General features: G+C 30.3%; 3 protein-coding genes and 1 non-coding gene across 5 annotated transcripts; 1 reads left to right on the plus strand and 3 right to left on the minus strand.

The window, feature by feature from the left end:
* Positions 1-891: 891 nt before the first annotated feature.
* On the minus strand, positions 892-1,917 carry LOC107495691 (AT-rich interactive domain-containing protein 1-like). Its single transcript, XM_016116859.3, has one exon. It carries the CDS (start codon positions 1,915-1,917, stop codon positions 892-894), a length of 1,026 nt encoding a protein of 341 aa, XP_015972345.1.
* An 11,528-nt stretch (positions 1,918-13,445) lies between these two features.
* Positions 13,446-14,958, plus strand: LOC107495892 (F-box/kelch-repeat protein At5g43190). The gene has a single exon (XM_016117106.3). It carries the CDS (start codon positions 13,549-13,551, stop codon positions 14,725-14,727), a length of 1,179 nt encoding a protein of 392 aa, XP_015972592.3. The 5' UTR covers positions 13,446-13,548; the 3' UTR covers positions 14,728-14,958.
* Positions 14,959-17,568: 2,610 nt separating this feature from the next.
* Positions 17,569-20,251, minus strand: LOC107495735 (mitochondrial outer membrane protein porin 2). 2 transcript variants are annotated; one of them, XM_016116898.3, is made up of 6 exons: positions 20,115-20,251; positions 19,953-20,020; positions 19,269-19,382; positions 18,920-19,006; positions 18,630-18,838; positions 17,570-18,122 (listed from the first exon to the last, which is right to left on the minus strand). In XM_016116898.3, exons 1-6 carry the CDS (start codon positions 20,167-20,169, stop codon positions 17,816-17,818), a joined length of 840 nt encoding a protein of 279 aa, XP_015972384.1. In that variant the 5' UTR covers positions 20,170-20,251; the 3' UTR covers positions 17,570-17,815. The 2 variants fall into 2 exon arrangements, with proteins under 2 accessions (XP_015972385.1, XP_015972384.1); XM_016116899.3 differs by lacking the exon at positions 19,953-20,020 and having other exon boundaries at positions 17,569-18,122; positions 20,115-20,247.
* An 86-nt stretch (positions 20,252-20,337) lies between these two features.
* TRNAT-AGU (transfer RNA threonine (anticodon AGU)) lies at positions 20,338-20,411 on the minus strand. Its single transcript has one exon. It is a non-coding gene; the product is annotated as a tRNA-Thr (tRNA).
* Positions 20,412-25,411: the final 5,000 nt, after the last annotated feature.

Below are 25,411 nucleotides of genomic sequence, written 5' to 3' on the forward strand. Positions count from 1 at the left end.
AAAACTCTAAATCCTAATCCTATGATAACAGAGAAGAAAAAGACTAAAATTTAGGATTCTCAAAATTAATATATATAATAAGAGTATTTTAATTATTTTATATAATAGAAGTATTATAGTCATTTTTTATAAAAACAATATTAATTTAGTCGGATTCAAAATTTGTAGGGCCGTTAAAATGGGCCAAACCATCGAATTAGCCCGTTTACCCATTTAAATGGGCGGACTTTTCCCCCAAAATTAAGCCCGTTTAAATTTCGGGCTAAACGGGCTGAGTCCGATTAACCCAAAAAAATGACGGGTTAAACGGGTAACCCGTTTAATTTTTTTATTTACATTTTTTTAAAAAAAAGTATCACTTTTAGTCAATATTTTCTTCGATCCGACTCGAAAATCCGACCCATCAACTAAAAAAGTATTATTTTTTAAAGGTTTTTGACCTAAAAATAATCTTTTTTGTCAAATTTTTTTTTTAAAAATAAAATAAAAGGATAAACGGGCTGACCAAAAACGGTCCGAGTTAAAAAATTATAGCCTGCAAATAAAGCGGACTTAAACGGTCCAATCCATTTAACCCACGGGTTTAACGGATCGGGTCTAAATGGGCCGGGCTAGCCCATTTGACAGCCCTAAAAAATTGATTCATTATTTTTCGATCAAATTAATTTGTTTGATCTAATTTTGACAAAAATAACATACTTTAAGTGATTATATGTATTAAATTATAATTGTTAAAAAATATCTTTAAGAAAAGACATTTTCTGCGTTTTTATGGGAGCATCTGAGTTTTTATGGGAGCATCCCCCTTATCTAAATACAAAGATTGTTGCCACTAAGAAGCACAAATGGCCAAAATCTGTGCTCAACGAAGCTTGTGACTTCAGTAACTTGCTATCTTCCCTTTGAAAGAGGGTTTGCTTTCACCACATCCTTAAACTTCTTCTCTTTGTGTTCGGTCCACAATCGCCTAACATCTTCCCCTGTCTTGTGTAAATTCCACATGTAAAATGCATCACCCAATTCTAGCTTAAGTTTAGCCCTTTTCTGAGCAACATGAAATTGGATACACTCAACAGAACCTTGAAATTGGCAGCCACATGAATCTTTTCTTCCAGCTCCAATGGGATCCCTTTCGATAAGATTGGTATTCACCTTTGCTGCTGGCCATATTTGGTTTCCAAACCATTTTGAATCACTCTCAACAGCCATGCCAGTCCATTCAGGAACTTCAGCTTGATGGGCCGGGCCAATAGGAATGGGCACAGTGGCAGGTTCATCAAGTGACCATCTCCCGTAACATCCCTTTGTTCCTCCAGCATGTGATTTCTGGTCAGTTTTTAATCTCTCCCTAAGATTGTAGTTTGCCCCGACCTGATCATCATACATGCAAGGATGCATCCTTTGACCCTGCCAACTACGGTGATCACTTTTGAGAAATACAGCTTCCCGGAATAACAAAGCCTGCTTCCAGATCTCTTCACTACCATATGACTTCCACTTTGACTTTTTGGGCATTGAACCCATTGCAGGATCACAAGGATTCTCAGCCCTATCAAGAATCCAGTGCAGCATTTCTGGCATAGACTCTCTCTTCCTCTTTCGACCACAGCTCCCCTTATTAATACTATCTTCATCGCCACTATCACACCTCTTGCCACCATCCGAAACTCCAGTCAGGCTGTTTACTGCATCAGATGTATCCGCTATTGATGTTTTACTTCCATTCAAATGGTTGAGTCTATCCATTGCATAATTACGGCTGCATAAGTTTCCAACACTAGCCACATTTGTCTTCCGGTACAGTGAGTTCAAATCAACAATTTTTTTGGAATCACTGAGCTTTGGATTCAAGCACCTAACTCTATTAGTTCTACACAACTTTCTCCCATCTAGTAAGTCGCATACACTTTCCACCATGATAAAATTGTGAAAGAATAGGAAAAGAAAAGAGAAAGAAATTTTATTGATTGTTAATTGAATTGAATTGAATTATGAAATTAAAATTAAATATATATAGAACATTGTCCTATAAAAAATAAAAATAAATAAAGATAAGATAAGAACAAATAGAAATAAGATAAAGATAAGATAAAATAATAAAGACTAAGTGTATTAGAAAAATAAAAAAATATATTTTTTAAAAAGTTACAATTTATATCTTTTTTTTAAAAAAAAAAATTTCCTTAAAAAAAGATATTTCGTAATTATTGATAAACAAAAATATCCTTACTAAAATTTTAAAAAGACACTTTTATCCCCTTTCTTTCATGAATGTGCTATACATTCAATGTCTCTTTCATGCCTTAAACCTCATAACGAGGTTCCAACTCAAACTGCAGCTCCTCTGGTAATCTTTGGTTCTCTTCCTGCTATCTTTTTTTATCTATTTTATGTTTTCAATACATATATGAAAAGTCAACTGACTATTTCATACAAAATTAACGCAACTTTTATTTTCTTTTGTTATAATCACAGGTGATATCTTTTATTTTTGTTTTTATTTTTATAGATGGATGATATTTTATACAGTATTGATCTTGGCTTGATTTTTGAGATTCAATTTCATTGAATCATTAATTTTCAGTGTTATGATATTTTAAGAATCTGTATCTGATATTTTAGGAGTATTATTATGTAATATTTTGCCGAATTCACTATTGAAAGAATCATGTAATATTTTGAGATAAAATCTTTAATGATTTGATATAAAATATAATCATATATAAGTATAAAAAAATATACGAGTATCACAATATTAAAAAGTAAAAAATCTGAAATGATTCACAAATAAAAATATAACATATTCATTTAGTTTTTGTGAAATATATAAATATAAAGGTTGAAAGTTAAAATATTATTGTTTTTTTACACACTCAACAACAAATCATCAGATTCTTTTTTTTACCATTTCTTCTTCGTATTGTTATTATTATAAGCTTCATATTACTGTACTTTATTATTATTTGCTTTCTTTTACCATTTTTTCTTTATATTGTTATTATTATTTGCTTTCTTTTCATATTGTCTCTGTCTTCATATTATTTTATGTTTTTGTGTTTTTTTTAATTTTTTTTATCATTTTGTCATTATTATTATTAATTTATTTGTGATTTTTATTTGGTTTTTTATCATAGTATTTTATTTTTATTTAGTGTTATTATATTCACGATTATTATTTATATTACAATTTATTTTATTAACGTTATAATTTATATAGTATGGCTCCAAAATCTTTAGATAGGCTTGAACAATGTTTCAAGAATATCATAGTTACTAGTTATAGTGTTTGGGCGCCATCGAAAGATCCAAATCCTGAAGAATCTAATCAGAACAATGAGGATTTCGAGAGTGGAGGTGAAATGAATTATACAAATGAATTTGTTGAAGAAGACATTGTTAATTATACAGTTGTTCAAAGCTCTACTAGAGAGAAAAGAAGGAAGAAGACTTCAAACAAAAAAGTTGAGAAACGAGCTGGAATAATATCTAGATTACAGGACTTACTTGATTGTATTTTGGTTGGTGTGGAGTCAAAAGCTTTAATTAAGGGAGATGATCCTTGCTCAATAAAAAATTGCATCAAGTTGCTACGCAAATTACTTGATCTAGAACCATATAGTCCACAGTTCTATTTGGGAATTAGATTAATGGCTAAGCCACAATATAGAGAAACTTTCATTGCATTGAGTGATGATCCCAATCAACAACTTAGATGGCTAGAATCTTTTAAATTAGATGACATGAACCATCTTTAAACTTTTTTTTTCTGCATGAATTCTTATTATCGTTATTGTTGAACTTTAATTCAGTGACAATGTTATAATTTGTGTTTTGATTTTATATTTTGGAACTTTATTTAATAATGACATTGTGAATAGTATTTTTTGCTTTGTTATCTTATTTTTCATGTTAATTTAAATTATACAGGATGAATGATTATGAAACAGATAATGATACTGAATATGAAGAACATGAAAAAGATTACGAATCAGCTATTATATTAGCTATTTATGGAGTTGCCAATTATTACTTGCGATATGCCTCAAACAAGAGAAAAGGATTTCAAAACTATCAGGATATCAATGGCTATTAGAATTAAAGGAAGGGAATGAAATGCGATTTTTTGAACAATTTAAAATGAGAAAATCAGTGTTTAACCGTTTATGCAATGATTTGGTTCTCAATTATGGCTTGAAATCCACACATGTTAGTGGAGAAGAGATGGTAGCAACATTTTTATACATGCTTGGGCAAGGAGCTTCTTATAGAATGTTAGAGGAGCGATTTCAACATTAAGGTAAAACTATATTTCATCATGTTCTATCATGTGTGAAGAAATTGACAAAAAATATTATTAGACCTATTGATCCTAGTTTTAGAGACACACCTAAATATATTATGGATAATGATAAATATTGGCTATATTTCAAAGATTGTATTGGAGTTATAGATGGTATGCATATAATCATTTATGTTCACCAAGATGAGCAAGTACAATATATTGGTAGAAAAGGAAATACTACAACAAATGTAATGGGTGTGTGTGATTTTAATATATGTTTTACATTTATATGGGCTGGTTGGAAAGGTTCTACAAATGATACAAGAATTTTTATGGAGGCTCTTCGAACAAAAAAGCTAAATTTTCCACATCCACCTGAAGGTTAGTTATGTCATTTAAATTTATTTTGAGGTTACATTCATTTTCATGATAATATGTAGCTTGATTTTTGTATATTTTTTAATGTATTTCAAGTAAATATTACTTAGTTGATGCTGGTTATCCAACTTTTAAGGAATTCTTAGGACCTTATCATCATACAAGGTATCATATTCCACAATTTATACTAGCTCCAAATTTTAGATCAAACAATGAAAAAGTTCAACTATTGTCATTCAAGTTTAAGAACAGGAATTGAAAGGACTTTTGGAGTATGCAAAGCAAGATAGAAGATACTACAAAACATGCCATTAAGAGCCAAATTTAAAACTCAGCTATGCAAAGCAAGATGGAAGATACTACAAAACATACCATTAAGAGCCAAATTTAAAACCCAGCGTGATATCATTGTTGCATGTTTCACCCTTCATAATTTTATAAGAATGATGGATTCTGATGACATAAATATTTTGCAAAAAATTGAAGATATTATTTCGTTACAAGCCAATGAAGAACCAACACAAAAAGATGTTTGGGCAATAGAAGAAATAAGAGACAATATAAGAGATCAATTATCGAATCAAATAAATCAGTATAAATAATTATTTTTTTTATTATTATTAATAAACTCTTTTATGATTGAATGTCCTTTTAAGTAATTTTATTATTATAAAAGTACTTTTGTATTTTTGTATCTAAATAATAACATTTTTTAAATAAGTACTTTTAACTAAAGTATCCGAATATAAAATCACTTTTACTTTTGTAAAAGATCTTTTAAAAAAAGATCTTTTTCAATAATGACGCCCAAACAAGCCCTAAAATTATAATTGAATTTATATATTCTATTGGATTCAAGGTTCATCAACCAAAACCATATGATTTTATCAAAATACAAACTAGAAAGTTAAATAGTAAAAAGAAATATCTAAATATTAAATACCAATATAAAAATTTGTTATCAATCATCAAAATTCCCAAAAACTTGTTAAGTACTCAACATTAGAAGCCATTAGTTTTAATTTTAACAGAATATAAGATCATGAACAATTAGGGTAACTCCTGGTCTGGGGCTGCAGGACACCTTCTTCGCTTTAGTAAACGATTTATCAATGATGACTTTTCAACATTAGGGTATCCAACTATTCCAGCTCGAACCTTTATACAGTGACATGAATAATTCACTTCAACTTAGTTATATTCATTTAAAACAAGTACTAAAGAGTGAGAACTAAGTGTAAAACTTAAAAAGAAAGATAAACTTATTTTTGTAAAATGAAAAACACAAAAAATAGCCTAAAGATTATACATAGCAATCAGATAGATTATTTTGGTTATGCAATTTACTGATCCAAACCTTCACTCAAACAATGTGTTTCACTATATTTATATCATTTAGGAGTTATAGGAGTTATAAAAATGCTGCAACAGATAAAGAAGCACAAAATTACTACTCAAGTACTCATACGGTTTAAATTTTGTTTTCCTTGTATGGATATTAGATAAGGTAAGGAATTCTTTTGAGCAATAAGAGAAATTCTTTTGCCAAATAATTACTAAAGGAATGACACAAGTAAAATTGACACTTAATTGTTACATAACCCACTGGACGAGGAAGCTGTCCTTTGATTTTGTGTTTAATATTTACATCGGCTGCTAATTCCTTTGCTAACCGGCCTAATTTCATTGTACCTTTTGCAATACATGCAACACAGAATTAAATATGTGGCATGTGAAATTTTCTAACAAGAGAGGTCAACAGCTAGAAAGAAATTAATTTATAGCAGTAGCATAACAAATCCATTTTTAGCAATAATTTCAACAACGACATTTATCTATTCCATAGTCAAGTGCAAAACCTGTTCACAGAGCAGAACTTCATATCAATTTATATATATTTTTTAATTCATTAGAACAATAAATACTTAATAATGCAATGCAGCAAACTGAATTATCCATGACATTATCAATCTACAACTTCTATGTATATATCATCCGGTTCTCGGCAGGTTCAACAGTTTTTGCCGGTTCTTTAATTACCGGTTTTGGATATAGGACCGGACTGTTGACGTTGTTGGTTTTCAGTTGAACCGATTCGACTGGCCAGTTCAGTCCAATTTTTAGAATTATGGTTGGGTTGCATTTGTGGGCCATGAGACTTCTATATTGTTATCATGAACTAAGGTCGAAGAGTAATTTAATAAAAGTGTACATTGGTAACCGTAACTTTCACTTTTATTGGTTCATGTGCAAGTGAATCATACGTACTTGGTAGGGGTGGCAAAGCGGGCTGACCCATCCTAACCTAGCCAGCCCCGCATAGGCCTGCATTGTAAACGGGGCGGGCCGGCCCGTCCCGTTAACTAAAGTGGGTTTAAAATGCTAGTTCGTCCCGTTTTATGGTTAATTGGTGGGTCGGCGGACAAATCCGTTTGACTTTTTTTAAAAATAAAATTCATTAAAATTAATAAAAAAATAATAATTAAAAAATAAATACAAATAAAAAATAATTAAATTATAATATAATTTTTTTATTAATTTTTTTAATTTTTAACTTTAATAAAATTGTTCAAAATAATATTTCTCAATAGAATCATTTTTATTTTAAAAAATAAGCTACATAATTTGAGCATATATACAAATTTATAAAATAAAATAAATAAAGTTAATAACTAAAAGAAGAATAAAAACAAAAAATGAAAAAAGTGTTTAAAAATTATATTTTTGTAGTAGCAATTACTTTTTATTTAATAAAAAAATAAAAATAAAAATCTTTGGTCCGACAGGCCAGTCCGTTCCGTTCTACTAAAACCCGCAATTTAAGCAGTATAGATTTGGTGGATTTTTTAAATTTGATAGATTTTAAATTCTATCTAGACCCGTCTTTTTAGCGGATTCAACGAGTTGGCTAGACAGATTCGACCCATTTTATTATCCTGATACTGGCAGCGGTGAAAGAAAGGTTGAGAGAAAATGTTAGAAATTTGAATAGAGAGAGAAAGTTTAAAATTTGAGTTAAATAAGGAAAGAAAACTAGAAAAGTAAGCGGTCAAGGGATAGTGGATGGGGAACACGAGATGTGTGGATAATTGGATATTAACGTGTACAATATTATTAACATAATAGTACGGCGGAGTTTTTCAATATTGTAGAGAGATGGATGTTTTTTAAGAGAAAAAATATGAGGAGCCAATATTATTAGTGTACAATGTGTTAAATAAAATTAATTTAAAATTTAAATTAAATTATAATCAATTCATTAATTTTAAATATTTGCTGATTTGAAATTTGAAATAAATTAGAATTGATTGCCGTAAAACAAAAACCAAAATTCTTTCTCTCTCTTAACAAAAAAAACGAAGACTCTCTCTCAACGGTGATACATTCCTTTCTCACTGCAACACGTTCCTGCCGATGCTGTCGTCCACACCGGCCAATGCCCTGCAGCGCCTCTCGATTGTATGGGTCATTGTCACGACAACGCATCAACCCAGATCAGGAATGACTCTGTCGCAGCCGGCGTGTGCGTTCCTCCGGACGTCGACGGCGCAAGGTAAAAGGGTAAGTGTTTGTCTATTGATATGTCCGTCACTGCGTTGAAGTTCGTAAATGGAGTGCAACGTCGTTCATTTTCAGTCGGTGATCACAATTCATCGGTTCAAACTTTTTTTTTCTATTTTTTGTTTTTCTAATTTTACGGTTACATCAAATAATAAGAATCATGTGTCAAATTATACATTTTTTCTTTCTTTTAATAAAAATTAAATTGTTGGATGATCATAGTTGTTTCTTTTGTTTATTCATCTTCTTTTTCTATTTTGATGGTCAATTTAGGATGGTTATTTTAGTAGGTGTGTGTATGGTTATTTTAATTTTTATATAGATGATTATTTTGATTTGATTGAGTTTAGTTATATATAATTGAAGTATGCGGATGATTATTTTTATCCTTGACTGAATGGTTATTTTTATTAAAGGTGAGTGACGTATGGCAAGTAGCGACCGTGAAATGGGATTATTGTTGATGAAGGTGGGGTGGCTATCGGGTGAAAAATAAGAGAGTATTAGAGTAAAATATTTTAATAAATTAGGATTTTAATTTTTTTTAAAATAACTAATTGGATTTTTTTAAAATTTGAAATTTGAAATTGAAAAATTTAAAATTTGATCTGAAATAATTGAATAAGAGTTTTTGAATTTATTATTTATTTCTATTGGACTAAATAACCGACCCATTATACACATTGTCAAGATTTTTCATTGGCTCCCTAGCGAGACTCTTTTCAAAATTATTTTGTATAATTGAATTTAACATTGGTATGAAAAATTTTTTTAACTGTCTCAGAATACATATAAAACGTCACCACCGTTTTGTGCATGTTAATAATTTTTTAATATTAAAAAAAAATGGCAAGCTGTTTTGTCTTAAAGAATTTTTTTATTTTTTGAAATTAAAAAACTGAAAACGGCCATATTACACGAATTTTAAAGTTTAAAATTAGTCAAAATAGCGGTGATGTTTTCTTCAATGGTGAGGGGAGGAGCAAGTATTTTTAGAAGTGGTTTGTTGTTGTTGCTGAAGAATTGAAAGCAACAGAAGAAAAAGAAATGACGATGGAGACATGGGATTATTTCTGTTGTTGGGTTATGCAGAGAATAAGAGAAAAGTAAGTCAGGTGTCCAGGTAACGGCGGCACTTCCACAACAATGTTAAACACGCCAATGGGCTCATTTTTTGATTAGATTTGATGGTCTCAAAACGTTTAGACTATTAAATAATTTCATAATAAAACATATTTTTTTATATTTTTTAATAACTGCTAAATAGTCCTTATTTAATTTTAATTACAAATTAGTTCTTTATATATTATTTAATTATAAAATTTATTTTTTATTTTATAAATTATTATTTTATTATTTATCTATCATGTTTTTTGATAATCAAAAACTAAAACAATAATAAATTAAAACTTCCATTAATCGTAATAAATATTTTGCAATCTTAATCAATCATAATTTTATCGTTGATCGAGTTATATACGTATTGGGTTGGAAAAATCGTGTTCTTTAGAAATTCAATCGATTGGATGCATAAACCAATCGATTGAAATTTAAGTTTCCAAATTTCAATGGATTATAATTAATACACAATCGATTGAATTTTGCAAGGCACGTGGAGTTTTTCTTATTCAATCGATTGGTCATATTACCCAATCAATTAAAATCATCAAAGTAATATGAGTTTAGTTAATTCAATCTATTAGTTCTATTACTCAATCGATTGACTTAAGCTATTAGAATGATATATAAAAATTTAATCAATTGGTATGATAATTCTACAACAATCAAGATTGTGTATTTTAGCATGTTCGCCACAATTTATGCCAAAATTGAAATCATAATTCACCTAATATAATGTCTTGTAGCTGAATTGCGTCCTAACATTTTTATACATTGTTTTACTCGCATCGTATCCTTATCCTTCATACTTGTCTGTGCTTCATATTTTTATATCGGATCTTGCGTGATTTAAGCCTTTGACTTGTAAATATGTTTGATGTAATGTCCTCTGCAAAACAGTAGTATAATAGTCTCTTTTATTTTGAAGTAAAAAAAGAATTTAATAGAAGTGATAAAAAAAACTTCTGAAAAAAAAAAAGAAGTCATATTTTACTTCTTCAAAAGTTCTTAATTAACTTCTTGAGATATTAAAAGTTAAAAAAAAAAACAATACCAAATACGTGTAATATATAATAAAAAAAAAGTAATTTTTTGCTATTTTCAAATTGGAGTTTTAATAAAAATACAAAATACATATATTTAACTCGGGCTGTGTTAATTTTGACTCTCAAAATATTAGTTAATGCAAAAATGTAAAATACAAAGTACAACGTTACAACTAAGATTGGATTCCACTATTCCTGTGTCAAAAAATAAATGAAAAAAATAATACCTTTTCACAACAAATTAAGGAAGCACCTAATACAAATTAGATAAATATCCTCAATGCATAAAACTAAAAAAAATGATGGAGTATTGTATGTACTCAAAACAAGGATCTAAAAATTAGAACTTACTAACATTAGGGTTAACATATATATTGTAGTGCGTGATCCCAATTACATTGAATTCCTTGTTAACGTGTTGCAATATAAAGTGTTCAACTTCTTCATTCGCTGCCACAGAAAGTTAAAGATTCCAGTGTTTATGATCCCTTCATAATCCCCTTCTTGAGAGTGGTAACTTGTCCTTGAAGCAACTCCATTGTTCCTTCTCCTTTAAGAGTTCATCATTTGCTACAATCAATGAGAATAGCGGAATTCATCATATTTTGAAGCAACTTGGTTGATATATTTTATTAAGATGTAGTGTTTTTATAGGGGGAGAGAAAATGTTTTAATTTTACAAAATAAATCTTTGAAAATGTTGAATTTTTGTGGTTGACTTTTGTCAACTCATAATAAATTAAACCTCCATGATTGTGACTTGCAATTGGGTGCAATTGGGTGGAGGTTTAACAAGCTTTTAATCTAAGTTTTTTGTTAATAAATATTTTAGGAGCACCACTTAATTTTATTTATTTTGAAAAAAAAAAATCTATAAATTTCTTATATGATAGTGAATGAATTGGATACTTGTTAGTTAAATCTTTAATTTCCAAAATAATGTTTTGTTTAGGGTTGCTCACAAATTAATTTTCAATGTATATTAAAAGATATCAAGCTATAACAGCAAAAAACAAAAAACAAAATCTTATAGATGAATAATATATAGTGTTCCTAATAACAAGGTTATTGTTCATTATAAATTTTAAAAGGAAAAAAAAACTGTGCAATAATGCAAGATCAACTAATTAGAAACTACAGCCACAACAAAGATAGAAAAAAGAGAGCATTGAGACCAATGCAATAGCTTCAAAAATTGACACAATTTTGAAAATCATATCATCTATGAAAGAAAGTGGCCAACAAAGCTTCTTCCACTTCAATGAAGACATTAAAAACTTCCAACTCCATGATTTCTTCCTTAGCTTCTTGAATAACCATGTCTTCTTAGTAACTATGTCACTTGATTCTCTCTCCATAATAATAACAATCTCTATATTAATATTATTGCTATATGAATTTTGCTTGGATACTCATAATGAAAAATGGTTAAATATATAATAAGGAATAAAGCAAAAAAGACTTAGGAGAATCTATTAATATTAGTACCACGTGGTTGGTTTTTTAGGCCAATATTTCATTCTAATTCAATGGACTAATAACAAAAGATGCCCCAACTAACTGATAAAGAGTGTAGAGAATATTGTGGCAACTATGAATTATTAATACTAATAAGGAATCAAGTTTTATGCTTGACAAGATTTGAGTCGGTGTTCTGGTGATGAATTTTTGTGTAGGTTCTACCGAAAGCTCAAAAAACCTACAACTTTAAATCGAAATTTAAGTTCGATATATATTCCATTCAAATTACACAAAGTTGATGTATTATGTTCATAATTTTCTTAACACATTGTCTAATACAAAATGAAATGAAAAATAGGCAATTTCTAATGTCTTGAAATTAAACAGATATTTCTCTTACCGAAAAGAATTGCATCCCAAAAACCAAATCCAAAAGAAATAGCCCAAAAGGGTGAGTCAATACTAAAAATATAAAATTATATACTATAAATCTTATGAAGCCCAAAAAGAGCCCATTTGATACAATCCAATCAATTTGAATTTAAAAAAAAATCTTGAATACCCAAAAAAAAATCTTAAAATGTTGAAATTTGCATCGGACATAGATAAGTATGAATTGTATGAGTCATCATTAATTACTAAATGCAGGCTTCAAAAGACACTTATGTATATATGTGGTGATATTAGTTTTGAATTCTATGATGATATTACTTGGAATTGACTTATCACTTATGTATCAATGAAGATGACGATGATGGCGGTGTTAATATTAAATTGTTTTTCTATAATGACTTTGTCTTTGTAAACACTAATTAAAAGATTTATAGTTTTATACTTTGAATTTATGTTTATGATTGCGTTCAAGGTGGAATATATACTCTTCAATACGCCCAAATTTCTCTGTACATTTTTTTTAGTATTACTATTTGTTTGCATCTATTTTATGTAGGTGTAATTCCTCTACACAGTATATAATGATTTAAACTATAGTAATAAACTTAAGGTTTAATTTAATAAATTATTCGTGTTAACTATTTTTCAAAATTATTTTACCTAGAAATAAAGCATTTATAATTTTTTTTATATTAATTCCCTTGATGCATAATACAATCCACACGAAGTGCGAATAACTCACTAGTTTATATATAGTTGTTAAAATTGATCCGGATAAAAGGAGTAGAAGAATGGCTGATTGAGTTCAGTTATTTGAAATATTTGGTTAGAATGCAATAACAAGATTTTTAATAATAAAACATGACATTTTTGAGCTACAAAAAGTAAATTAGTATTGATTCCACTAGTTATTGATGACAATACTAAAGATAACATAAAATTATTAACTTTGTGTTTAGATTTATTTTTGTATTTGTTTGTTTCATGCTCCACTCTTATAAAAAAAATATTACTAATTTTTTAGAATCATTGATTGAACTATTTAATATATAATTATATATTTTTGTTAAAAAAAAAGTATAGATACTGTAGTGAACATATGGTGAAAGGTTAAAATAATTTAATTATTTCCATAATTTTATAATAATAAAAAAAAGTTGAATAAGTGTTGAGATGGTAGCTAACTTGCTATACTTAAAGTGTGAAGTAAGACTCAAGTTTGAAGTCCACGTTACCCCGCAAGTTGTTTCTGACTTTAGAGATGAAAAATCAAACATCTTGGTAACTCCGTTGAGAATCAACAAGAACATGATGATGAAGAGTTCCCCAAGATCTTCTTCAACACCAATGGATCCAAGAATCTGGAGCAAGCTACCTCCAGAGATCTTAGAATACATCCTCTCTTTTCTTCCCCTCAAAACCTTCCTCAATCTCAGGTCAACTTGCAAGTCTTTCTGGTCTCTCATCTTCACTCCTCCTTTCATAAACAAACACTCTTCTTCTTCTTCTTCACCTTTCTCTAACTTCCTCTTCCTCTCACACCCTCAGTTCCACCATAGCCACTTCACACTCTATGACTGCAACCACGCCACGTGGCGCAACATCTCCCTCTCCCTCACCACCAATGATTCTTCCTCCCTTCACCATTCTTCTCCATCATCATCATGGTTCACCACACTTGTTTCATCCGGTGGCTTGTTCTGTCTCTCCGATCCAACCTCATGTTCTTTGCTTGTGTGCAATCTCTTGGCAAAAACTTCTAGAAAGATTCAATATCCAAGTTTCAATCTTCACCTTGAGCATCTCACTTTTGTTACAACCCCAAAAGGGTACACAATTTTTGTCCTTTTCTCTCACTCTTCTTCTTCTCCTTCTTCAAGTTCTAGTAATGTGTTTGTCTATGACTCAAAGGTGCTATCTTGGACAAGATTTGAAGGGCGTTTTGGGGTAAATTTAGGTGATAACATTCGCCAGCATCAAGGTGTTTACTTTAATGGGGGTTTGTATTTTGCAACCCCAGAGCCATTTTCTGTGGTGAAATTTGATTTGGGGAATGGCAAATTGGAGAGGCCAATTGGGGTGTTACCAAATCAAGTTACATTCTTGAGATTGGTGGGGGATGGAGGAGAGGGTAAAAAAATGTACTTGGTTGGTGGGGTTGGAAGCAATGGAATCTCAAGGAGCATAAAATTGTGGGAGTTTTGTGAAGAAAATGATTATGGGAATTATTGGAATGAAGTTGAGAGTTTACCTGATCTTATGTGTAGGAAATTTGTGTCAGTTTGTTACCATAACTATGAACATGTTTATTGCTTTTGGCATGAAGGGATGATATGCATTTGTTGCTACACTTGGCCTGAGATTTTGTATTACTTGGTTTCAAGGAAGACATGGCATTGGCTTCCAAGGTGCCCTTCTTTGCCTCTCAAATGTAGCTGTGGATTCAAGTGGTTCTCTTTTGTTCCTAATCTCTATGCTGCTGTTTGAGACATGTATGTAATGTTTCACCCTTTTTGTCTTTTATCTTCTTTCTTCTCTTTGATTTTTCAGTTGCTTTTAGTTTGTTGGAGATGACCTTAGATTTGGTATGTTTTTTTTTTTTAATATGAATTTTGGAATGAGAATGATACTTGATTAGTTGAACTTATCTTTCTTTGTGAACCTTTAGCCCCATTAGATGTACAGTTTCTTAATTTACTAAGGATTATTGCTTAAGCAGCTTCTGTGTGAGTTTGATTCAGTATTAACAAGATATCACTTCTGTAGTTCTGTCTAGGTCTAGAATTGATTTCTCAAAGTAGTAAGTAAATAATCAAAAGTCATATGTTAAGATAGTTCCATCAAAGTTACAGGTAACAATTTTCACCTAAACCATATTGATTAACACTTTCTTGTCATCTTGTAAATTGTCTTATGCTTAGTCTTTGGGTTATTTTATCAAATTCAATGGTATAATAACTAAAAAGATATTTTTATCCACCAAATTTCCTGAAATAAATTGCTGTTTCTAATACTACAAATTGTTGAAATTTATTTTAATATTTTTAAAATAAGTTACAAATATGTTTTGAATTTTAAAAATATTTCTATATTAATGAAAGGAAGAATTCTTTAACAAATTAAAAAAATATAATAATTAAGAAATATAAAAATAATATTATATATTAATTTTTATTCTCTTAACATGAAAATATCAAATATCATTTTCAAAATAAGGATAAAAATATCAAATTTTCAATAACAAATTTTAAAACTTAAAACAAACATAATATTATTTTTATAAACAATTTGTAAAAATAAATTAAAATTTATTGAAAAAGACGTTATCAACTCAATCCAATTGCCGTTCTTCCATTAATTTGCATTGTTTATGCTCTTGGATTTAGATTGGTACGTCTTTATCGATACTGACACAAGATAATTTCCAGGATCAGGTAAGATGTTACAACATACAAATCAGAATATATAGCTTTACGATAACATCAATCTAATCATATTTGACTATGTAAAATCTTAGCAGTTATTAATGATTATTATCATTTTCTTTGTAGAAAAAATAAAAAAAGGGAATATGTCTGTGGTTTTGTATAGCTATTCTAACACGATACATGTTACAACGTTTGACCTTCCAATTTGTATCCTTTTATTCATAAACTTCTCTCTCTTTGAATTTCTCTTTGATGCCTTCCATCATTTTATTTTTGACATGGCTTGGGAAATGGTCTTACCACTTAATTAGAGGGTTATTGAAAAACCTTTAATATAATACTTAATTATTATATTTTATAGTGTTTTTTAAAATTATAGAAGCGGGACAATACAATATGCCTTCCGCCCATGATTTTAAAAAATACTATAAAATACAATAACTGAGTATTACACCAAAATTTCGTTAATAACTAAAAAAATAAACGATCTTAGTTACCCATAAGTAAATCATGATAGAACTTCCGTTATTTCGAATTAATGCTTGATATTGGTTTGATGAATTTTAGTAGTAGTTGTAATAAAGACCAATCCTAAGTTGAAAGACAGTAAATAAAATGAAGTTTCCGATTGGCATTTGAAAAATAATAAGGACAGTTAAAAAACAATTACAGGTCGCATGTCAAGTGTCATAGGCCAAAAAATTCAATGGTCATTAAGTTTCCTTTGAAAATATTATGGAAAATACACAATTATTAATTAAATACCGTCTATGTAGCCTAATTAATTATATTTTTATGCCTACTACTGGAATAGTCATATAAAACAATGAATCTAATTCAATGTCAATGAGCAATATTTTATGCTAATCAAAATTAAACTCATAAATTTTGCATGTTATTGACTTCTACTTAACAAAAGATATAATCATTTTGATAAATCAAGATAGTAGAGGTCACACATAATAAAAGTTATAAATTTAATAATAGTTAATAATTTTACCAAATTTTTTATTTTAGAAGATTTGTTCTCTTACAAAATCACATCAAAATGGCAAATAAAGCTTTCATGGTTGTGGAGGTTGCCAGCTACTACCAAGTACCAACCAACAACACTTTAGCTTACATTTCTTGTAGCTGGGGCTAGGGAACGAGTATTAGTATTACTATTTCTTTAGTCCACCTTCAAAGCTTAAATAAAAGAATGCTGACTTTTTAGGCACAATTCCTAGGACTACATTAAGAGGGATAAAAAGAATCTTCTTAAATAAAAGTATCCCAAATTATAAAATTAGAATCAATTTGGACTGATTGAACAGGGTCCCAGAAAAAGACAATAACCGGTCATTATCTCTAAATATTTTAGGGTGCCTTAAGTAAACAGTTATAATATATTATATTACAAAATAATGTCAGTGTTTATAATCTAACAAATAATTGTCAATGAGTGGCAAGTAAAAATTTATACTCATTATTTTTCCAGGTCAAAAAAATATGAATATTGATTCTCCTATATATTAATCCGTAATTATGATCTCACACTGATAATGAATTATTGTATTATAATATGAACCATAACAAAGACAGAAGGTCTACAAAGACTGCTAAGCACTAAAAAATAGAAGGGGGCAATAATTGCTCAGATTCTGCATGCAATTAATGCAACATTTCAACAAGGGTAACATGTTCATAACTTGAAAGAAGCTTACAAAGTGTTTACAATTTTGCTCTACTAATTGCAAGTAAGTGGACTTTAGCCCAAATCAGCTCAAAGGATGAGGGGTGAGTTCATTATGGGGAGATAACAACAAAGGTGAATGCTTATCAACATATGGAACTGTGAATTCACTGAAAGACCAAACTTCATAAATTCAAGCAACACCCAGAAGTTTAAAATAAATTAATGATAATTAGTTTCAAATTAGATGCTATCAATAATTTAGATTTCATTCCCATGACAATGTCAATACAATCTCAATACAACCAATCAATCATTTGAATATAATAAGAACAAAATTGAAGGCATCGACAATCTATATCGATTTCCTAAACTTTCTTACTCTGTTCTACCTGATTGAAGAAATATGTGGGAAAAAACATGGAATATTTTATCTGTTGAGATTTAGCATTATCACTATATATAAATTCATTTATGGCTTGAGCAAAAGTGAGAAGCCAAACTTGGGGCTATTTTCCAAAGCCTTCGTTTCAAAGGCACCCGAGATAGTCAAGAATGACTTGTCTGTAAGCTCATGCTGCAACACAGCTCCAAGGTTCCCGTGGTTGTTCAGCTTTGCTTTCACAACCGTCTGTGTATCGACTACGTATGAACATCCCACTGTCAATGTGTTCTCATTGGTAGAGAACCTTCTGCTAATCTCTCCTACAACGGCGCCCCCATTCAACTTTTCCAGCTGATGCAAATACATTACCTTCATGGAGTCTCCTTTGTCAGCTCTACAAAGTATACAGAAAAAGAAAGGGAGGAAATAATTATATACCGAGGCAAAATTCTTTTAACATTGACATTGCACATTACTCACACCTGATAAGTTGTAAAGTATGAATCTCAAAACAATCAATACATGTAAACTAACAGTTATTCAACCAGAGTTGCAACAGCAAAATCTTACATGCTGAACGCTTAGGTATAAAGAAAAAAGAAAAGAACCTCTGATTAAAACATCCCACCAAAATAAGAAGGAATTTCATTCCAATAAAGTAATCATCTGAATTTAATATTTAGCTTTGAGGGCATGGCTTGTGAAAGTCACAGTTCAAATCTTGGAATCGCCTCTTTGCTTCCAAGAGATTGCGCTGTACATCTATCCTTTGCACTCCTCAAACCCATGACCAGTTAAGCCCTTCCACTAGGTTGCCCCTTTTAACTTATATTTGACTTTGTAAAAATGCATTACTTATGTCAATTTAACATTCAACAATTAAAAGTATTTCTATACTTACAAAATTACTGAAGCATTGGAAGTCGGCATTTTCAAGCAAACACCAGCATTGTACTTTGTTAACTTGCCAATAGCCGTTGAAAAGCTGGTTTCTGCCCCAAATGCAATGCCAGGAGTCCCAATTGTTGCAGAAAAATCAATTGTAGGGGAACGATTGAAACCAAAGGCAGTAGTAAAAGCCACATGATCATGAAGATACTGAAGCTCTAACTGCATCAAAAAACAACAAATTACTAATATCCCAAAATGATATATTTCTCTCCAATCATATATACCAAACAATCCCAATACCTTGCCAGAGTTGTAATCAGGTACTCGTATGGATGCAATCGCTTTAGCAGAAGGCAATATGTCTGATATAGTAAATGTTGTCAATACCTACAGAACAGATATCAGTTACTACAAGGCATAATATTTCAAAAGATCACTTTTTTAAAAATATTAATTTCAACAGCACCACTTTTAGTTAGAGTCATTTAAAAAGAAAGGATTAAGGATTTGTGCATAGCTTCTTAAAAGGTAAAAAGATATAGGAGCAATGCATCAAATAAGGAATATAAACAAAAAATTTAAAAAAAGAGAGAAAGAAATTAGGGAGAGCAACATACACTTGAGAAAGAAATTAGAGAGAGCTACATACACTTGATTCAGTATCAACTTTGACATGAACTTCCGTTTTGTCTTTGTATTTAAACAATGCAGCCACATTTCCAGATGAGAGTCCTCTACTTTTCAACAATGTGGAACTCAAATCCTGAAATTACAATCAACAAAACAAAAAGCAATTTTCAATAGCTGCCAATAAATCTCAACAGCATACACCATTACACCTCATAAACAAATCATACGATTACAACATCTAACCAATAATTGCTATTGCACTGACAGCAACTTCTATGAGATTAATTTTGACATATCAATATATTACCAATGTAAAATATTCCCATTATCAACCAACCAAATATCACCCCCTCTATGCCACATTGGACAATAACATAATAATTGCAAAACTACAAAACTACCATAAAAAAGATAGTAATTCAGAATTTCAGATTGTATATCCTACACTTGCATCCTTATAACTCCTCCACTGTATTCGAATATAATAATAACTCTTCACTCCAAAAACGAGCTAGTACGGTTAAAAAGAAAAAAAAAAGCAATAATTTTATCTCTGAAATGGATAACTACGAACAACTGCAATAATGATTCATGTAATTTGAACAACAAAAAATGGAGCACGGCGAAATGAATTAAAAAAATTTTAAAAATTTGGTGTTGATTTGGAAATCAACAATCGGTTAAAAAATGAAAGAAAACGCACAACACCGGTGTTGGAGGAGGAAGAGATAGTGAGTTTGTGATCAGCGTTGTAATCCTTCGTTAGGACATCTGCAGGAGGGGGAAAAAAACGCGATTTTTGAAAACGCAGAATCAGAACCAGAATCAGTGCGAGGAAGAAAGAAGGACGAGTTAAGGTTTTTACCTCTGGCCTTGCTGCCAATAGCAGAGAAGAATCCAGGTCCTTTGTTGCTTGACATTTTTGAATCTGAAGCTCGATGTGTTGCATAAAAAGAGAAAAATACGCAGAACGAGAGAAAAGAGGGAAGAATGGGGTTTAGGTAAAACCCTTTCTCTTTGCCGTCTCCCAAAACGACGTCGTAGGAAGCTTCACGCGACCAAAACAAATTGAAAAGGCTATAAAATAATGCTCTCGTTGAGAGTCGAACTCAAGACCTCCCGCTTACTAAACGGGTGCTCTAACCAACTGAGCTACGAGAGCTTGTTGGCTATGCAAGATTAATATAATATAATAATGCATATTAATTTTGATAAAACCAAATTCACGTATATTCTATACTTAGTAGTATTCTCCATTAAAGAAATAATAGTCTGTTTTTCTGATGTATATATATATAGGCATATTATGTGAAGAGTTAGTTTTAGAATAAATAGTAGTTTGTTGTATCTGAACTATCTACTTATTAGTTGACTATTCCTATTTAGAAATTGAATGAAAAATGTATGAAGAAGGATTCAAAACGGTCCCAAAAGCTGAAAACATTTGTGAGGCGACATACGATGGAAGCTAAGGCACAAAACAATAAGGTTATTTTGAAATTATATTTTACTAAGGAGAAGAACGAGAGAGGTTCGATGGATTAAGGCAAATGTGGATGCTTCATTCAGAAAGGATACGAGCTATAGCAGTGGTTTTCGGAGACAACAAAGGAAAGATTTAATCAGAATTTACAGGATTCATTCAAGCAATATCAAGTACAGTAGCAGAAGCTTTAGCTATCAGACAAGCTCTAATCATTGCAAATAATTTGTCCATGGAAAAAATTATTACTTAATCAGATAGTTTAAAAATAATACAAGCAATCAAATCCAGAAATCCAATTGGAGAATCATGGAACAATTACCTGATAGGGGCGTAACTTGGACTTCCAGGAAAGGCAACCTCCTTCAGAGATGGGAATGATTTGATACTGCTACAACGACGGGAGGGAGTCGAGGTCGTGCCGGCGAGGATGAAGATGACGATCGGGGGACGAGAAGAGGAGGGCGACCTGGTTTCCGAGCACATTGACGCAGGGGCTTGGAGCTTCGAAGATGCTGCCGTCGATCAGAGCTTCGCCTCGCCGGGATGGCTGAGAGAAAGCTGCTGCAATGGAGGGGGTCGCGCAAGGGGGAGGGAAACCTAGGTTTGAACTCCGGGTCGGGTTGAGGTTTGGAGCTCCTGTTTTTTTGGGCTTGGGTCAGGTTATCGGCCCGAGTCCCAGTCCAAGAAAAAGGAGAAAAATTGTTTTTAAAAAGTTTTGTATCATGACCCAAAATAAAAAAAAAAAAAAGTATTTTTGTATATATTTTTACCTTCCACTACTTTGATATATTATCTAACGTATAACTCATTGAGAATGGAATTTATCGTAACAAAGACGAGTTTAACCAAGTTGGATTGGCATAATACTTAGCTACTTAGCTCATTAATCTATTTAAATAAGCATCAAGTTTTAATATTACTTTATGCATATAATAATCTATTGATAAGTAATAAATTCTTAAATAAAACTCAATAATACAAGTTAGTGCTTTAAAAATACAATTATTTTCATAAAGCCCTATGCTGAATAGATGGGCCTAAAATAATCTATTAATGAATCATTTTGCGATTTTTGTTTTAGTCATGTAAATCACTTTGCTTTGAACAAGCCAAAATTTTGTAAGAAACTAAAGTGAAACAATAACATAAAACCAATGACAATTTTAAAAAATCAATGAAGAACGTGAAGTGCATACAGGAAGCTGCGCAAAATGAATATAAATTTTTAATAAATATTGCTCCTACAATTTTTAGCAAATATTTTGTATGTAAATATAAGCTTTGGAAAACTTTAAAATGTATTGGTATATTGGTATTTTTATAATTTTTAACTATTAATTTTAATTATAAAAAATATATAATTAACATCAACGATTAAAAAATATTAAAATACCAATAATTTAGTATACTGATATACTTAAAAATTTTTATAAATTTTTATTATAAGTATAACCATAGGTATGTGCATATGAATTTTTCGAACAAGAATCTTTTAATTTTTAAATATATATAAGTATTACAATAATATTTTCATAAATTATGCATATAAGTTTTATAATGATATTCTCATAAGGTGCTTGACCCCAAAAATATTTAAAAGATTGTTATCGATAAAATTTGTGAAGTTTTCCGGGAAGCTGAAATTAATAATTAAATAAAATAACTATTTCATTTTTTTTAACTTGTCGTATTTCACCGACTGAAAATTATTCAGACTAAATAAGAGTATTTAACATAACATGTATTTATTAAAATTAAAAATATTTTATATTTATTTATTTTATTTTATTTTTTATATATTTTATATTTATTTTTCATTTGACCTTTACCTGTCTTTTCTTTTTCGACTTTGGTTTTATTTATTTATTTATTTATTTATTTATTTATTTATTTATTTATTTATTGTCTTTAGTTTGGTTTTTCTAAAAAATTGTTGAAATAATATTTTGCTCCTATATTTTTGTTTTTTAGACCTAATTCCTGTATTTTTATTATTATCTAACAACCTATATATTATGGACTTCAAAATACTAAAGCCCTTTATGTTAGTACAGCATAAGTCTAGAAACAATGTCGAAAAAATATTTTATATTTAAGTATGATAATAATTAAATTTTAAAGTAGTCTTTTAACTTATTATTGAATTTCGAACTCGTCCGTAAATTTAACACCAAAAAACTTTCCATTCATTGCTTGTTATAAAAAAGTTGAGCTGGACTGATTCTTATCACGCTAGAACTATAACGGCTAACTAACGTAATGAAAAAATTTTATTTTTATAATTTTGTCTTTTTTCTTCTTTTAAAATTCTAATCTCCAAATTATCTTAACCGAATTCTCTTTTTTGCTGACTTCTTCTTCTTTCTTCTTCAACTATTCTCACTTTCTAAATCCAATAATCACTGCAGAAATAACAACAACAACAACAATACCTTTAATTCTCGCATGCTCATAAGATTCATCCCGATCATGTTCCTGACACAGACATAACAACCTAAATAGCAATAATCACAATAATAAATAGCTAACAATAAAAAAAAGAGCAACAATTATAGAATAAAGAATAACAAAAAATCAACTGTTGTAACTACATTAAAACATAATCAGTAGCAACAATCATAATTGAATAACTAGAAAAATTAATAAAAAACTCACTTTGACTGCATGCAGAAGGAGAGAATCGAGCCAGAAAAGAGAAGAGGGAGGCAGAAGAAGATAGAAAGAAAAAATGAGACAAAAAAAGAGTGCAGATGCGCGAGCAATGACATCAATGAATAGAGAGGGAGGTTTTAGTGAGTGATGGACAATGAGCACTACGAGTAGAGAGGGAGACAGCAACGAGCAGTAAAAGCGAGAAACAAGACGACACAGTGATGTAGAGGGGCCAGCGATATCACGGCGACGAAATGGAGACCGACAAGAGGCGACGGTATAGAAGGTTGAGGCTTTGTGCTCTGTTTCTATCGTGTTTGAGTGTTGTGGGTGTGAGAGATTAGGCTGGAGAAGGGAGGAGAGGGGCCCGGCCCAAAACGGAGGCCGGCAAGAAATAATGACATGACAAATTGAGAAAGTCTCTACCTTTAACATATAGTTAGTGATGTGAATGTGACAAACAATGGATGAAAAGTATTTTAGGGACGACCGATATTAAGTTTAGAGATAAATTTGAGACAATTTTAAATTTAAGAACAAATTTGATGTCCAATTATAAATTTAAAGACTATTTTAAAATTTAACTCGTATAATAATCTTGCATTATTGTAACATAACCAGAAAATCAATATAATTACATCGAATAAAGACCTATAATTCTGTTCATCGATCATAAAATAACTTATTATTCTATGCCTCCAGATTGCAACTTTGCAAGAGAAACCGCAAACTTAAAAATACCAGGTGTATGATACACCTCATTTAATCAGGTGCAGGTAAAACTCAGTAAATCGCCTAAAACTAGTTATAAAAGCAGTAAAGGAGCCTTTCCTCAATGAGAAGCTAGAGTTAAAAAAAGCAAGTCCACACGCCGTCAACCATGGACCTACACTCCCAAACAACTATCCTATTCACCGCTTACCGCTAATCACTTCGGGAATATGCTAACACGTGTCATTCCCTCCTTGGTCTCACCCAATCTTTGTGCATTATCGATATCATTATCATTATCATTATGTTGTGTGCAAAAAGAGAAAAGAAAAATAAAAATGATGAAATATTACGCTATTAGCCATCAAAACAAACAAAGCTGCTTACGACTGCCACCGCTCCTAACCCTACTTAACATTCTTAGCCAACCACGTGGAAACAACCATTTTAAACCATCCTTCTTCTCTTCACTTTTTTATTTGTTTTTCTTTCTCGGTGTATCTTCTCATAATCTTTCAAATTCATTGGGGTTCGAAAATGAAAGGGAAAGCTACAAAATTAATATCCACCAGCAAGAGGAAATAAAAATCTTCCAGAAATATCTTCAGTAATTATATATGCACGAAACAGCACGTTGCAATTATATATGTTGTGGCTCTCTCTCACAACCCCAACAATCCATCCATGTACTTATAAAAATGATAAACAACTCTAATCTTAAAACTATATAAAGTATTATATATTTTAACTTAGCACTAATTTTAATGTGTCGATACCATCTCTCATCTTACCTAATCGGCTGATGGGTGTGATTCGAAAAATTGGATGTTTCTTTTTAGCCTTCCTTCTCTTAGCTTCTACTTTTTTTTTTTTTAATCATTATACTACTCACACACTCACAAATCCACACTTTCAGATTATTTTAAACTTCATTCTAGTCTCAGCTGGAGTTTAAGATTGGTGCAGCTTGATTAAAAAACAATGTCATTACCACTTGATTTGGACTTCTGCTGCTTAGCTTCTACTTTTAAAACCAACTAAAATTTCATTTTCTCTTAATATACGAGACAAATATATGAGACAAAAGGACTCAAATAAAAAATATCGTTACGCATCGAATTTTTTTATAAATTAAGTCTAATTAAATTAAATAATAAAATTTAGAATAATATTCACTATAACTAATTTTTTTATATTAGACTAATTAGATGTGTGGTATTATTTTTAAAGAAAATACAAAAGGATTAATTTAGGAGTGTCATAATTAACAATAAAAGAAGAATAATTAGAATTGGTACGACTGAAAGGGAAAA

The sequence above is a fragment of the Arachis duranensis genome, chromosome 6 (genome assembly GCF_000817695.3).
Source record: "Arachis duranensis cultivar V14167 chromosome 6, aradu.V14167.gnm2.J7QH, whole genome shotgun sequence".
Lineage (NCBI taxonomy): Eukaryota > Viridiplantae > Streptophyta > Magnoliopsida > Fabales > Fabaceae > Arachis > Arachis duranensis.